At 48.5% G+C, this 15,010-nt stretch overlaps 1 protein-coding gene across 1 annotated transcript in view; it reads right to left on the bottom strand.

Moving 5' to 3' along the window:
* The window catches only part of PKDCC (protein kinase domain containing, cytoplasmic), a 35,906-nt gene extending 20,969 nt beyond the window's left edge, over window positions 1-14,937 (bottom strand). Inside the window, exon 1 of the mRNA XM_069009681.1 lies at window positions 13,885-14,937. Within this exon, the coding sequence (XP_068865782.1) occupies window positions 13,885-14,547 (663 nt within the window). The 5' untranslated portion in view covers window positions 14,548-14,937. The remainder of the gene's footprint in view (window positions 1-13,884) is intronic.
* Between the last annotated feature and the right edge of the window lie 73 nt (window positions 14,938-15,010).

The raw sequence follows: 15,010 nt of genomic DNA, 5'->3' as shown, positions 1-15,010 counted from the left end.
TGGCATGTGGGTTCCCAAAGGAGGCTCTGAGCAGGTTTTCTGGCAGCAGTTGTGACCCTGCAGGGAACCCACGCTGGAACAGCCTGCTCCTGGAGGACTGTGTCCAGTGCAAGCAACCCACTCTGGAGCAGTTAATGAAGAACTGTAAACCGTGGGAAGGACTCAACACCAGTGTTCATGTAGGACTGTCTCCTGTGGGAGGGACCCCATGCTGGAGCCGGGCAAGACTCTCAGGAGTCCTCCCCTGAGGAGCAAAGAGCCACAGAAACAACATATGATGAACTGACCACAACCCTCATTCCCATCCCCCTGCACTGCTCAGGAAAGGAGGCAGGGAAATCCAGAGTGAAGTGGAGCCCAGGAAGGAGTGGGAGAAGGTGCTTTTAAGATTTGTTCTGTCTTTCATTCTACTATGATTTGATAAAACTAAATTAATTTTTCCCCAAGTCAAGTGTTTTGCCCATGACAGTAATTACTGAGTGATCTCTCCCACTCCTTATCTCTACCACAAGCCTTTTGTTGTATTTTCTCTCCCCTCTCCAGCTGAGGAGGGGAGTGAGAGAACAGCTTTGGTGGGTACCTGGCACCCAGACAGGGCAAACCCATGACAAATGTATAAGACAAAAAATAACAGTAACAATAATTTAAAATATCTATGAATGCAGAAACAGAAAATTATCTGAGGAAAGGTAACTTAGCCTACGCAATACCTGACTAAATAATACTGATTTTATGCTTAAAAAAACTGTAAAATAGTTTTAATGACAACTTCCATAGGACTTCTGTTTGTGCCTTGAGTGGTAATGTGTATTTCAATGACACAGCACCTTGGAAAGCAATTGAAAAGCCAACATTTATCTTTCCCCAGCCAGAAACTGCCTCTCACTATACTTGATGAATTTCTGTGTACAGTATCATTAAAGCAGGGCAAATACTCCAAAATACTATTTGCCAGTAGCTTCTACAATTTAAAAGTATTTAAATGGCAATTTCAGCCATACTCCAGCTTCTTCTTTTATTTGCTTTCCAAGGATATTTGAATGATTTCCACTTGCACAAATAATTGCACAAGAAGAATATTTAAAGACTGTGGAGGAGAGATTGTCTTGCTTTATATGGAGTGGGACAATGTCTGACAGGCTGGGGGACAGGCTTTTATGAACTCCCTGCCAAGCCCTGGCAGAGAGGATGTTAAATGAGCCAGATAAGGATCTGATCACAACTTTCCAGCCAGAACAGCATGCACATGAAATAAAATTAAATGTAATCTCTGCCCCCAGTCAAATAAAACATACAGTAAAAGGGTCAGTGTGAAAATGCAGCATTAAAAAAATGCCCTGCTGCTATTCCTCTACTGCCTTGCCTTGAGCAATTTGATTTTTCAAACCTCTTTTCATTTTAAAAAGCTCAGGGAAGGGGGTTCCTCTGTGCTGAGGGCACTCGGATATGGCCCTGCAGAGGAAGCCAGGCTTGGGCAGCCCAGAACAGGGACCGATCCCAAATCATGAGGAAAGCAGAGTGCCATGTCCTGAGGGAGCAGCTGAGGCTGCACACAGCCCCTGCAAGCAGATCCCAGCATCCAGCACATTCTTACAGCTTGTGACCTCCCCAGGCAGAAAAGCAAAGACCAGGCTAAAGTCAGCAAATACTGGATTTGTTATGAACCATGCTGCTAGTTTTGACTGTAGCTGTCTACATTTAAAGGAAAAAAGGGTGCCAAAAAATGTAAAAGAAGTAAACAATTTTTCTTTTTGGTGTAAAAATGGCACTGTGTTTCAAAACAGCTGCTTAAACACGGACATTAACCTAAACAAAAAAAAAGAGCTAGAAGATTTTATTTTAAAACATGCCAAAAAGAGGATTCGTGATAGATGCCGAAGTGAACATTTGAAGTAGGAAAACCGACCTTTGTCTTTGCTGCCACAACCATGCCAAACACATCAACAGCAATAATTTCTCCATCTAGAGCTGTTCAGACCAGACTTGGGTTTGTTCCTTATCCATGACACCATTTTTGTGCAGTTTAATGCCAGGAGTTAAATCTTAGAGGATCACATCAGCACAACTGTTTAAGCTATCTATGCTAACCAAAAGTAAAATTAAATGAAAATATTTACTACAATATATATTATTTTCTCAGGGAAGGTTGGATTCTGCAGTCCTTACCAGCTACTTCCCACCCCTCGTGTGTGGACTACAGAGACAGGATGAAGCTCGGCAGGTTTGAAAACCCTCACTTCTGATTGTCAAAATCTAGCATCTGTTTCTGTATCATCTGCAGAATTCAGCTCTTGTCTTTAGCACAGTAATACTATCCACTGGGAAAAAAAGCCATAAGGGAAATTAGCAAGCAATCCAGACTGGGAAATGACAGTATTGCAGTAACTGTTGGTTCACAGTAACACTGAATATAAAAAAGGTATCAGTCTCCATCAGACACTGTCAACATTCGTGAAAACAACTCCAGGAATAGAAACACAGAAGACGAACAACAATTATCCATTCCTTCTGATTATACAAACAAAATACATAAATATATTTACACAAAAAATACTGAAAAATTAGTATCACTGTCTATTTATGTGCATATGAACACACGAGTAAAAATTAAATAAGTACCTCTCTGTGTCTATCTCAATCCATGAATGTCAATAGTAATAATAACAAGTTAGGTTTGCTTCCAGAGAGCTGGAACTTTGCTCTTAATTCTTTCATTTTAGTGTCCAGTTTGTACCTTGGCAAAGTCTTCACTGCCCAAGTATCTGACTACATCTGTAACCTAACCTGAGCTCTTAACTGATTTTACTTAAGTGAAACCTCTCCAGATACAGTGTTACTGCATAATTATATGGAGTTATAAAAGCACCAAAGTCTGATATATAAAGGATTTATTGGGCTGCATTTATACTTTTCTAAATGAACTCCTGAAACTAAATGCAAAAATGCACATGTAATTACATGGCCATATTTGTATGTGCAATTACCATGATTACAAACTGGGCAAGTCCCAACAGCCAGTTAAGCATCTGAAATGGCTACATTCATCCCCTCCTGATGAACCACCACCCAGCACACAGATGTTACGAAACACAGAGTATATATAGATGCAAAACATTCCCAGGCAGCAATACTGAGGCCTTTCGTTTAAAAAGCTGACTTATACAACACAAGAAACAAGTAAAAGGGTACTACCCAAAACACTTTTTTTTCAACTTCCTTTTGTTTTCATCCAATCCATTTTAAGGTCAGAAATGAGACAGAACGGTTTGTATTCCCAGACAGTGAAGTAAGAAACAGATAGCTGGTGCATACAATAACAAGAAAAATAACCACACGGGGGAACTGAATATAGCTGGAAGCAAAAGATGAGCCAAAATATCTCCTCTATCTGAAATTCTATTAGGTTGGACATCATTCTCAGCGTCACAAAGCTACACTTCAGACATATTGAAGAGTGATGGTTTTCATACGCTTTTTCAGTATGGTTCCAATTAAATGAATGGAAAGAAATACAGCCCCACATCTTTTTGCTATCTCGAGTCACTGCATTTAAATGCCACCCCAATATATTTTTGTGTAGAATCTAATAGCAAACAGTCACGACACTGGGATGCCTTTCTGTCTGTTTAGAAAAATGTATGCCAGATATGAAATGTTGACCTGTTCTCACATCATGTGCCATAATTCATTTCTTTCGGGCAGCCCCGTTTACCAAATTATTCCCTCACCGATTTTCTCGGTCGTAAAGGCTCAGTCCTGCATTAGTCTTTCTGCACCCAAAATTCCCACTGACTCGCAACAGTTCTTAGGCATGCTGGGCTTACAGGGTCGGCCCCTGTGAAAGTTATATTGCATTGTACGAGCCCGTGTCCCTACAGCCGGCCAGTTCACCTCCCTTTACAATTCCCTTTTACTACAAATTATGGGGACAGAGGTGCCCCTTTCAGAGGAGCTGGGGCAGCAGGGGAGGGCAAAAGCAGAGGTCAGCCTCTACACAAAAGCCAACAAGCTTACTGAATAAAAACACAAAATAAAGAAGCTTATTAAGCTGTCATCAGCAGGGTAAGTCTGTGCGAACGATGAGCCCTCCTGCTTTGGGGTAGACACCCTGGCTGGACTTCCAGAAAAATAATATTAAATCAGAACCATTGCCAAAGTGTTACATTTCCTTTATGGAGGTTGTTCAGTCACAAAAAGGAGGACCCACCTTTTCCAGACAGGTCTCCAGCCACTTTCCCCAGCTGGGGCTCTGCTGGCTCAGCTCAGCTCTGCTGCCAGGCAGTGGCAGGACTGCTGGAAGGCAAAATGCCCCTGTACAGATCATACCATTTCCCTAAAAATTACAACACATCAGGAATATTTTTCTTTCTCTACCACCACAAAAACTGTCATTTCTCCCCTTTTTTTCTTTAACATGAGATTTCTGTGAGTCCAGGAACATGAACTTCAAGCACACTGTTACCAGCTGTAATGTAAGTGACAGGCTCAACTGCATTACACCAGAAGTAAATTTCAGAAACCTAACTCTCTCCTCTTTTAATTTAGACAGCTATTCTCATTTAATTTTGACTACAGTGGAACCCAACTGCTGCCCACAATAGAAAAGTGCAATTAAATACAAACTCACACATATGAAGAGTGACAGTCATCAACACCTGACACAGCCTTTCTTTTCAGAAATACACAGACACAGAGTTGCTTAATCAAAACTGGTTTTGTCGAGATTGTATTTTGCAGCATTTTGGTGCCTGGGGGAAGTAAAAAGCTCCTACTGGCCTTCTGATGAGCCCTTTGCTTGAGCTGCTATGTTTCAAAACCAGAACAGCGTCTTTGAGAAGCTCTTGCTATTTTCTTGCTAAAATGTCTTGCTAAATATGTCATATTTTTAGGCAACTGGCCCTTGGATTCACCTTTCATCCTTGAAGCACTCAGACAGTCCATCCCTGTAAGAGCAGAAACCCCCAGCACAGCCTGATACAGCTACGATTTACCAATACATGATTTGAGACATTTCTGTCACTTTAAGATTTGTTAATCACTTGTGTTTAATATACACACAATATTTGCATCTATATTTTAAAATGTTTTATGTATTTTTTAAAATATATACTAAAATATTTTTACAGATTGTCCATCAGCCCAAAAGCATGTGCAAACCTGTAACATGCAGGGAACCTGGAAAAATGCAGGGACCTCAATGCCTAAATTTACTACAGATCAATCCAATGCCAGCTTTCCTCCTATGGAATGTATTGAGATGGCACATGAGAAGTAAATTGATTTTCTGCCATTGAAATCTAGCAATCAAGCCCTGCAAAGTGCTGAGTTTCACTGGAAAAAGACTCACACAGAGCATCCCCAGCACCCCAGAACCTTTTGAGAGTGGGACCCAAACTGTGTGCTGACAGCTGTGAGGCAGGATTTTGTCTGCTGATGGATATTGGAGCTGAGAGCAAGCAGTGGCTAATTCAAGTATTAAACCCTAAATTCACAGTCCTGCCTAGGTTTTATTTATAAATGTATTATTATGATTAGCACTAAACTCCAGGAGAACTAAAAGGCACGAGAATCTCATTCCTGGCACTGTTACAAAACATGTTACTAAACATTTTCATTAATAGAAAAATTGGAATGTAGTACTGAGAAACAGACATTATGTGTATTTACCCATATCTGTAGCTACATCCATAAAGGTCCACAGATATCTCCATATATTTTAGAGGTATATGTGTGTATACATATCCATACATACCTGCTGCTCTGACACATATTATGTTGGCTATAATCTTATGATTTAGTAACGTTATCTCCCTTCCACTCTCCCTGCTTTTCTTATAATCTGAAGTGGAAAATTCTTCTACTAAAAACATTTACAGCACTTTGAATTTGCATTGCACTGCACAAGCTCAAGGCCCAACCCTGCAAATATTTAGTCACACAAGCAGCCTGCTCTTGTAAAGTCTTCCAGTGAAGACAAATAGATCACTCATACAACCATGATTTCAATGGAAACAGGCTGATATCATTGGAGGCATAGTTCATTATCTTGTAAATAGCCAGATCAGAAGCTTCCCTGACCTCCATCCCCAGCCACTGGCATTCAGTTCCACTGCACCACAAGTTTAACCCTTTGTCATGACATGATTTTGCATTACAAAACTGTCAAATAACCTCTGTGCATCACATGTTCAGAAAAGCTTGTCTTGGATTCATTACAATAAATCCATCTGTATAATTTTTCTTTCTTAGGTATGAGTCATATAATTTTGAACTTTATCATGGCAAGCTTTAAAATAATTTTGGAGTCTATCTGCAGCTGCACAGTCCAAGAAAAAGGCAAGTCTTTCCAAACTAAGTTGTTCCAAATTTGGCCTAAAACAATATAAAATACCCATGTTTGGTGCCTATTACCTAAACTGAGAAGTTCAGCTGAGTGTGATGAAAAGCAACAAGTCCTTTAAAATTAGTCTAGAGTCAATATTAGTATTAGCACAGTGCCTGTGAGAACTAGTTCTTGTCAGCTTTTTCATGGCCATCACTCAAATGAAAAATGGCAACAGAAGTTAGATGTCATGGGGCATCTACCTGAACTCCCAGATGATTGTATTGGCACAAAAATCCATAAAAAACATCTTTTAAAAAGCCCAGCTTGCATATTTGACACAGATGCTTCAAAACGCAGCCCTGCAACACTTCCAAGCATGGCCTGAGCTGATGCCTGAATCCACCAACGCTGTGTCCCTGCAGAGAGCAGAAAGGCAGAGGAGCAGAGCTATGTCTGCTGGTGTCTCCTTCCAGGGGTCCTCTCCTCCTCCCTGGCCATCCACCACATCCCTGCCTGCCCTTCCGGAACATGGCTGCAACTAGAGGACAGAGCATGTGCAAAAGGGCCACAATGATCTGATTCAGGGATAGGCTTGGATAGGGTTTTTCAGCTGTTCAGTTGGAAGGGACAGGAAATGATCATCTAGTCCATCTTCCTGACCATTTCAGGGCTGACTAAAAGTTAAAGGATGTTACTGAGGGCATTGTTCAAATGCTTCCTTCACGCTGATGGGCTTGGGGCATTGACCACCTCTCGAGGAAGCCTGTTCCAGTGTTTGACCACTCTTCCTTAATGTCAGGTCTCAATCTTCCCTAGTGCAGCTTTGAACAATTCCCATGTATCTTACCAGTGGATACCAGGGAGAAAAGATTTACCTAGCTATCCCACACTGGGGGGCAGGAGGAATGAAAGGATAAGTTATAAAACCCATGTGCTTCCCCTTGCAATTCTGGCCTGGTCATAACTAATTCCAGGCCAGGATATTAACGGCCCAGAATGACCTTGTTCATTCATTGTTGCTCCCATGAAAAAAGGCAAGCAGCAAGGGAGAACTTGATCATACCCACAGCATCCTGTGGTGACCACTGATCTCTCCAAGCCACTGAGCAGAAGAAGCAGTGCTGGGCTCTCCTCAAAGGAACTGGATGGGGTTGCAAGTCATCAACTCCCATAAAGGCGGCAGAAATTCAAACCAGTCTTCTGGAATGATTTATGTGGTACATAAAACTGAGAAGCAACCATAGAAATCATTCAACAAATGATTGGGATTAGTTTTATGAATGCTACTTTCAAAAGGAGGGAAAATGTAGCCCTTCTAACTTACGTGATGACATGTGCCTTATGGAAAGCCATTCCTGCCAGCAGCTTTGCAAGTTGAACACCCTCTGCCATCCCAAGGAATCCAATGGGAAAAAAGTACTATTTGGTGACTTCAGCATCAGGACGTGCAGCTTGCCTTCCAGGGACAGGAACAGTTAAGAGTGGGTTTGCAATTGTATCAGCTCTGTGCTTCCAGCAGCTCTGGAGTTCTTGTTAACAGATCCTTTCTTCACTCTTAAAAGTGCAGGATAACATCTGGGCCTTTTGGGAAGCAGTCTCACAATAAAGAAGCACTTTGTGTAATTCTTCTTTCCTCGCCAAACCGCATCTGTCTGCTCCCCCTGCCCTTCTCCACTCCAGCCCGAGCTCCTTGGGGCTGTGGGGACATCTGTTAGCAGCAGCGGGCTGTCTCTGCCGAGCCATCAGTAGGTGGCACTGCCTGCTTTTTTCTCTCACCACATCAATGTCCATCCCCAACACCTTGTGCCGACCACCACAAAGGGTCAAAGGGTGCCCAAGAGACTCAGACGCCTCACCTCCTTCAAGGTGCACCTACAGTAGTGTCAAGCAATGGACTGACTGGGACAAAGAAGCAGCTCCATCACTGCTCCCCAGGCAGTGGTGGTGGCAGCAATTTCCAGAGGGAGGAGGTGGCCAGCAAGAGGTGCCAACCTGCCCTGCCACTGACAAGATATGGCAGGCTCATCTGTTTTGGAGCTGAGGTTCCTCTGATCCCAACACCAGTGAAACAGCCAGTATCAGCCTGCTCTTGCACCATGTGGTGACCTCTTCCATCTTTAACAAACCTGCCCCAAGAGCAGCTCAACTGAGGTAATTTAGGAAAACATTAGTAAACACTCCCAGCCTAACATGACCTTCCTAATGCAGCAATCCTGCAGGTGGGGTGCATAGGCAGAGCCCATCCAGCCCCAGCCCCAGCCTCAAAGGTTAATTCTCATTAGGCACTTGGTTTTAAAAGGTTTGATCCCCAAGAGCTGGGAACCTCTGCTGCCCCGCCCAAAAATTAAGAATGACAAATTCTCCATATAGACATCTACCAGCTGCTATCAGCAATTGCAGCACTTTTCTCCTGTCAGTAGTTCCCAAAGTTCTGATGGCCAAACTCCAGCCACAGATAAGACTTGTTGCTGGGAGTCCTGCACCACTGCCACGACTAAAGGGACTCAATGCCCACCCGCTGGCAAAAGGGAAGAGGTCCCTGAGTAGCTGTTTCCACTGTAGCACAACCTCCCCTTCCCCCCTGCCTTCTGTGAAAACAACAGTGGATTCCTGCAAAAAGGATGGTGAAGGAGTCGATACATTCCCTATGCAAATGAGTTTACACTGGAAATTAATTGTATATTGACTTTCTTCAGACTTGGAAAGATTGTCTACTTCCACCTGGAATAAGCAGACCTATACAAAGCTTTATTATTTTAATTCTCACATTAAAATTAAAACTGCCCTATCCTGTTGGCTATGCATATGTATAGGGAAACCATCAGGGTAAAAAAATCTCTTAATTATCACATGTAAAGGAAAGAAAATCCTGTTTAAAAATAGGTATTTAAAAATATTGTGATCGGCTAGCACATTTTAAGTCTACTTGTCAACAGCAAGTGATGTATTATTTGCAGTCTATTTTAATCAATTAATTTTGCAAGACACAAATATTCTCCCTGTAATCGTGACCATCTTAAAAAAATCAGCTACAAATACAATAGAGCTAACTGAACCAATCCAGACAGAAACTGCTTTGATGTTTGGATGGTGACTTTTCTAGTGTGGATGCCATCTCAGTATTTCATCTACACGTTCTAACTTTACACTAAAGCTAAATAGGCCAAATGAACCGGCCTTGTCTGGGCAGCCAGCAAGTCACTGGTTCTGTTAGCAGCTAGCCTCTTCCATCAGCTTCACACAAAGCCAACCCTTTTCCCTGAGCTTTTGTGTGTGTTTTTAGGAAAGCCGTAGCTCCTTCTTAAATGAATCATTGTGAGCTCACACTGGAAGTGCTGATAAGTATCTGTCACAGAACTAAACTTACACTTTTCCAAACGTCGGCAGTTTCAGACCTTCCCTCCCTTCTCTTCAGCAATGCAAACGAAGAAAGAATGGCACCACCCTTAATTCTGATACTCCAGGGCTATAATTACATTATTACACTAAATCAAACATTGCCTTTGTGTCACTACAATTGTGCTCGTTGTTTGAAATTAACTGCAAATGGTTTGATTTTCTTTTCTTCCTCCAATATGGGCAGGGAGGAATTAAAGCACACTAAATCATCTTCCCCACTAAAATGCACAGAAAGCCAGGATTTAGACAGCAGCATTTGAACTCTGAAAGAAAAGAAATCGCAGCACGGAGTGAAAGGAAGAGATCGGGCACCGCATTTGACACAGAGCGACTGCAAAGCAATTAGCGGGCCGCTAAATCCTCTGTTACAATAAATCAGTGACCCAGTTCCCCCTCTTCCTCGGTGCCCTTCATTATAAAATCAACCTTAATGAACTACCCCTCTCTTCTCCACTCCAAAGCAAATATATTTCCACTGCAGCCTGCACCTGCCCTTCCCAGCGGCTGCCGCCTCAGGGAGCTTCGGGCAGCCCCAGACGGTGGGGGCAAGGGGGGGCGATGGCCCAGCGCTGGCCCTTCGTGCAAGTGACGGGCAGAGCATGGAAATAAAAACAGGAAGGCAAGTTGCCTTCGGCTCAGCATTGCCTAATGCGAAACCAGTCTCCCTCTTGCTGGTTTTCCGTGTTTCTTTTGCTAGACTTGATTCTCTACATCTGCCAGAGCTGACACATCTGGCTCCTTCCACGGGCGGAGGGCACGGTGGATATGTCAGCATGTTGTCTGAAGGCACTGGTACTTTCTGGAAAGAGCTCTTTCCCTCTCTATCATATATTGTACAACAATCAAGTCTTTTTAAAAGGATGACTTAAAAAAAAAAAAAAAAAAAAAAAAAAAAAAAAAAAAAAAGCTGATTTTGACAAGAGACAGGCCAGAATGAGAACTGCTGAGACAGTAAAGAACAAGCCTGTTATCTTACAAACTACACTTCAGGCTGTCAGCTGCCAGAGATTTACAGGAAAACCCCCTTTCCTAGGACTGGACCGACACGAAACTTTATTTTCAGCAGAAGAAACTCATGAACGCACTCACCGCCACCAGTCCCTGGCCGGGGCCGGGGATGCTCGGGAGCGGCCGGGAGGGTTCCAGCTGAGGCAGGGCGGCTGCCGGCCGCCTGCGTGGATGCGTCCCCGGGGTCGCTCCCTGCCACGCCCGCGGCGCGGGGAGGCGGAGGAAGAGCTCCCGCTCGCCTCAAGCGGCCCCGCTTCGCCTCCAGCCCCGGGCGGACGCCGGAGTGGCGACCCGCTGGGTGCCGCCGCCCTGCCCAGTCCCTCCCGGTTCCCCCGCCTGCCCCAGCCGGGGCTGCCCGCCAGCCCTGCCCTCCCCCGGCACGGCAGGGTGACAGGAGGGTGGCACGTCCTTCCTGCTATTTATAGCAGCCGGCTCGTATTTGGGTATGCCGGGAGCCGCCGGGGTGCGGGGGGAAGGAGCCAAACCGAGGTAAGAAGCAAAGGCAGGAAAGCTCCCGGCCCTCGCTGGCCCAGTAGATGTGGTGTCGTGCCTTTGGCATCTGTAACCAGTGCGGTCCTCCTGCTCCAATGGGAGCTGAAGCGACTGTCAAAAGCCAGAGGAGGGAGGAGACGCTGGCTTTTGAACTGATTCCTCTGCCTCGGCAGCAAACTCCGGACAGTGAATTCTATGCCCTGGACCGGCTTCTGCTGAAAACAAGTTAAAAATCATGAAGCCAGCCGATCCTGTCCTGAGATTTTAACAGAGGCATAATCAATATATTTCATGTTGTTCGCCGGTGTCCATTTTCCACATCGGTTGTACGACTCCTGTATGACACCAGAGACTTTGCTGGTGGCCCACGGCACTGTCCCGACAGTGTCCAGATAGCGCCTGTCAGGTCGATATTTACCGTCTCCTTTCAAGGTAATGCCTTATCACACGTTTGGCCCTCACTGAGGCTGCAGCACCCTGGCCCCGTGCGCCCCTACAGCGCGGTGTGTTCAACAACAAAGGGGGGTGACGGCCGGGGGGCGCGGGGGTCTCCTCTCCCGGCCTGGCAGCACCGCGGGGGCTGATACAGCAGGAGGCCAGGCAAAAGAAAACACAATGACAAAATCGGAACGAATCCGAAAACGTGTGTCTGATTTAAGTGTAATCTGTTTTTAAATGGGGTGGCATGTAAATATGAAGCCCTAACTGACAGGTGGGATTTTTGCCCATGAGAGCATTTTCCCAGCACGGAGGCTGGGCGTGTTTCTCCTGGCGCTGATGGAAGTGCCTGCTCATCCTCCAGGCGCTCCTGCCCCGGCTCCCCCGCCATGGGACACCCCGCATCTCGCCTGCGCTTCCCCCTTCAGAGTCCACGTGACATCCTGGCCCGGAGAAATGAATTACTGTGGCTCCTCCACAGCATCCCGGACCGGAGAAGTCCACTGCGGCTCCTCCAAGGTGGGGGGGAGCGGGGCGCCGGGCAACTTCGGCAGAGCTGCCAGAGGACCCCCCGCCCGCACCTGCGGGGACAGACAGCGCACCCCCCTTCCTTTTTGTGAAGGGGACGGTTCCAAATTAATGCCAAATTAATCCTTCCAGAGAAGAAAACTACGCACAAGTAACACGGGAAAGAAACGCTAGTGCCTACCAAAATGACTCAGCTTTAAAAAACACACGCTTCAAGTTCAACCTGGCCAACTTGCTCACACTGAGAAAAAAATAAACAAACAAAAAAAAATCTTGGAGGGAAAACAAAATCCTCTCAGAGCTTTCCTGCTGTCAATGCAACCAGTAATGATGGCTGCACCCAAGCAGGGCTTTTCCAAAAAGAATTCATCACAGAGTAAGAGGAGCAACTAATATCCTTCCTAGGAGCACAGGTTTTTGTGGTTTGCAAGATGTTGTTCTCCCTACGCATTATAGTTAGACCTGGCCTCACAGAGCAAAGAGTATGGAAGACGGAAGGGAAGGAAGGGAAGGAAGGGAAGGAAGGGAAGGAAGGGAAGGAAGGGAAGGAAGGGAAGGAAGGTAGGTTAGTATCTATTTTCTTGTCGTGGATAAATCATGAGTAGCCTTTCTTTGAACAGTATATGAAACTCGAGAGCTTTGATCGCTGGGATCTGAAGTTCTCGTGGGGGAGCTGGTACTCCTGCTGCAGCTGCTGAAGAAGAAACACAAAACTCCTTTACCCGGTTCAGTTCAAAAAGCACCTACTGTGAGACCGTCTGGTCTAACGTTCATTTTTTATTCTACTGCAACGCTCATGCTATGCGAAACGCAATAGGAATTTCCATACCAGCATTTACATCCAAATGGACCCGCTGAGATTCATGCTGATGTGTAACAGCCCTACAATGCAGCCCCTTCTGGCAAGTGCCGCGGTGCCGGCGCACCGGCCAGCAGGACTCCCACCCGGCCGGTGCTGGGTGAGCCCCCCTGGGCTGACCCGTGTGCCGGGGCTGCGCGGATCCAGCTGAGCCCGCCGGGAGTCCCAGCAGAGGCTGCCAGCGGTGACCCCGCTGCCGCCTTCTCTCCGGGGATACCGGAGCCAGCGGCGCTTGCATTCAGGCCGGCCTTTATTTCCCGCATTCGGGGAGTGCTTTTGGATTTCCGAGTCCTTCCTCAGCCTCTCCCTCGCCCCCTTGCTCACCTCAGTATTCATTTTGTTTACGAGGAAGAGGGATCAGAGCGCGAGCCGCCGGGTCGGCCGCCGCGGGAGGATGCCGGGCAGGAGGGGGAACGCGCCGCATCCCGCACCGCTCCCGGCCGCGCCCCGAGCCCGGCGCGCCCCGCCGGGGCGATTCATTTGTCGCCGGGGGGTAAGCACCGCCGCTGCCAGCGGAAAGCGCCCATCGATGCGCCTTCCCGCGGACACGCGATGGGGAGAGGAGGTACGGAGCCGCCGAGCCAGGGACATCTGCCTCGGCGACCGCCACCCCCACCGCGCCTGCCGAAGGGGGTGCGGCTACCCACGGAACAGGGGACGGGGGTGTGTGCGCGAACTCCCGGGAGCTCCGCGGCACGGTCCCGGCCCGCTCCCCGCGCACACCGTGACCGGCGGCGGTAGCTCCGACAGGTTGCCCGCAGCGGGACGGAGAAAGCCGGGGAAAAGCATTGCGACCCACCCGCCCCGGCGGGGCTCCGCGGCCGCACCCGCGTACCTGCAGGACGTTGGCGTGGCGCAGCCGCTGCAGCAGGATCATCTCTTTGACGATCTTGTAGGCGGCCAGGCGGTAGCAGTCCCCCAGGGCGGAGAATTGCCGCACGCAGTGGGCGATGTCGTGCCCGCCGAAGTCCACCGCCTTCAGGGCCACGGCTAGCGTGCGGTTGAGGACCGCCTTGTAGACCGCCTTGGTGTACCCCGAGCCCAGGTACTGCACGCCGCTGACATCGCGGATGTCGCGGCAGCCCAGCAGCGGCGGCTCCAGCGAGAGTTCGGCCGAGGCGCCGGCCCACGGCCCCGCCGCCGCTCGGCCCCGCGGCCCCGGCGGCCGCGGCTGCTCCGCCGAGGTGCGCGGCGGCGCCAGGTCCATCAGGCGCCGCTCCCGCGGCCGCAGCGGCCGCCGCCCCGCCGCCGCCGCCCGGTGCTGCCGGTAGCGCAGCACCTCCTCGTAGCGCTCGCGGATCTGCCGCGCCAGGGCGGCCTGGCCGCCGCCGATCTCCTCCTCCGGCGGGTAGAGGGGGGCGCCGGGCGGGGAGGGGGGCAGCTCCTCGCGGGGCGGCGGCGGGTGCTCGGAGCCGGGGATGAAAAGGAGGTTGAGCAGGGTGCCCAGGAGGAAGGCGAGGCAGCAGCCGGCCGCCACCGCCGTCTTCCTGCGCCTCATCGCCACTTCGCTGACGGCTTGTCCAGCCTTTCGGGCTTCTCTCCTCTCGCCCCTTCCCCGGGAACCAGCTCCGAGGCTTTTTTTTTTTTCTCCTTTTTTTTCTGCCCTTTTTTTTTTTTTCCCCTCCCGGCTATGCCGGCGGCAGAACGGACCCGGGCGCTCAGCCGGAGCTCGGCCCCTTACGACGCGCCCGCATGACACTTGCCTCCCTGCTTTTAAGGCTCTGAAGCACTTATTATTAGCGGGACACGGGGCGGGCGGGGGGATCCCCGTCCCGCTGCCCCCGCCGACGCGCGCTGATTGACAGCCCGGCCCTTCCCGCGGCCCGGCCGAGCAGCAGGGGGGCCTGGGAAACGTAGTCCCCCCGCAGCAGCCCCGCCGGCCGCCGGCGAGCCCGGGAGCCGGGACTACATCTCCCAGGCTCGGCTGAGCCCCCCGGCGGGGAAGGCGCGGAGAGGGGCGG

Source organism: Aphelocoma coerulescens, chromosome 3 (assembly GCF_041296385.1).
Source record: "Aphelocoma coerulescens isolate FSJ_1873_10779 chromosome 3, UR_Acoe_1.0, whole genome shotgun sequence".
Classification (NCBI taxonomy): Eukaryota; Metazoa; Chordata; class Aves; order Passeriformes; family Corvidae; genus Aphelocoma; species Aphelocoma coerulescens.
The sequence above is the reverse complement of the archived record's forward strand: the minus strand, read 5'-3'. Positions and strand labels throughout refer to the sequence as shown.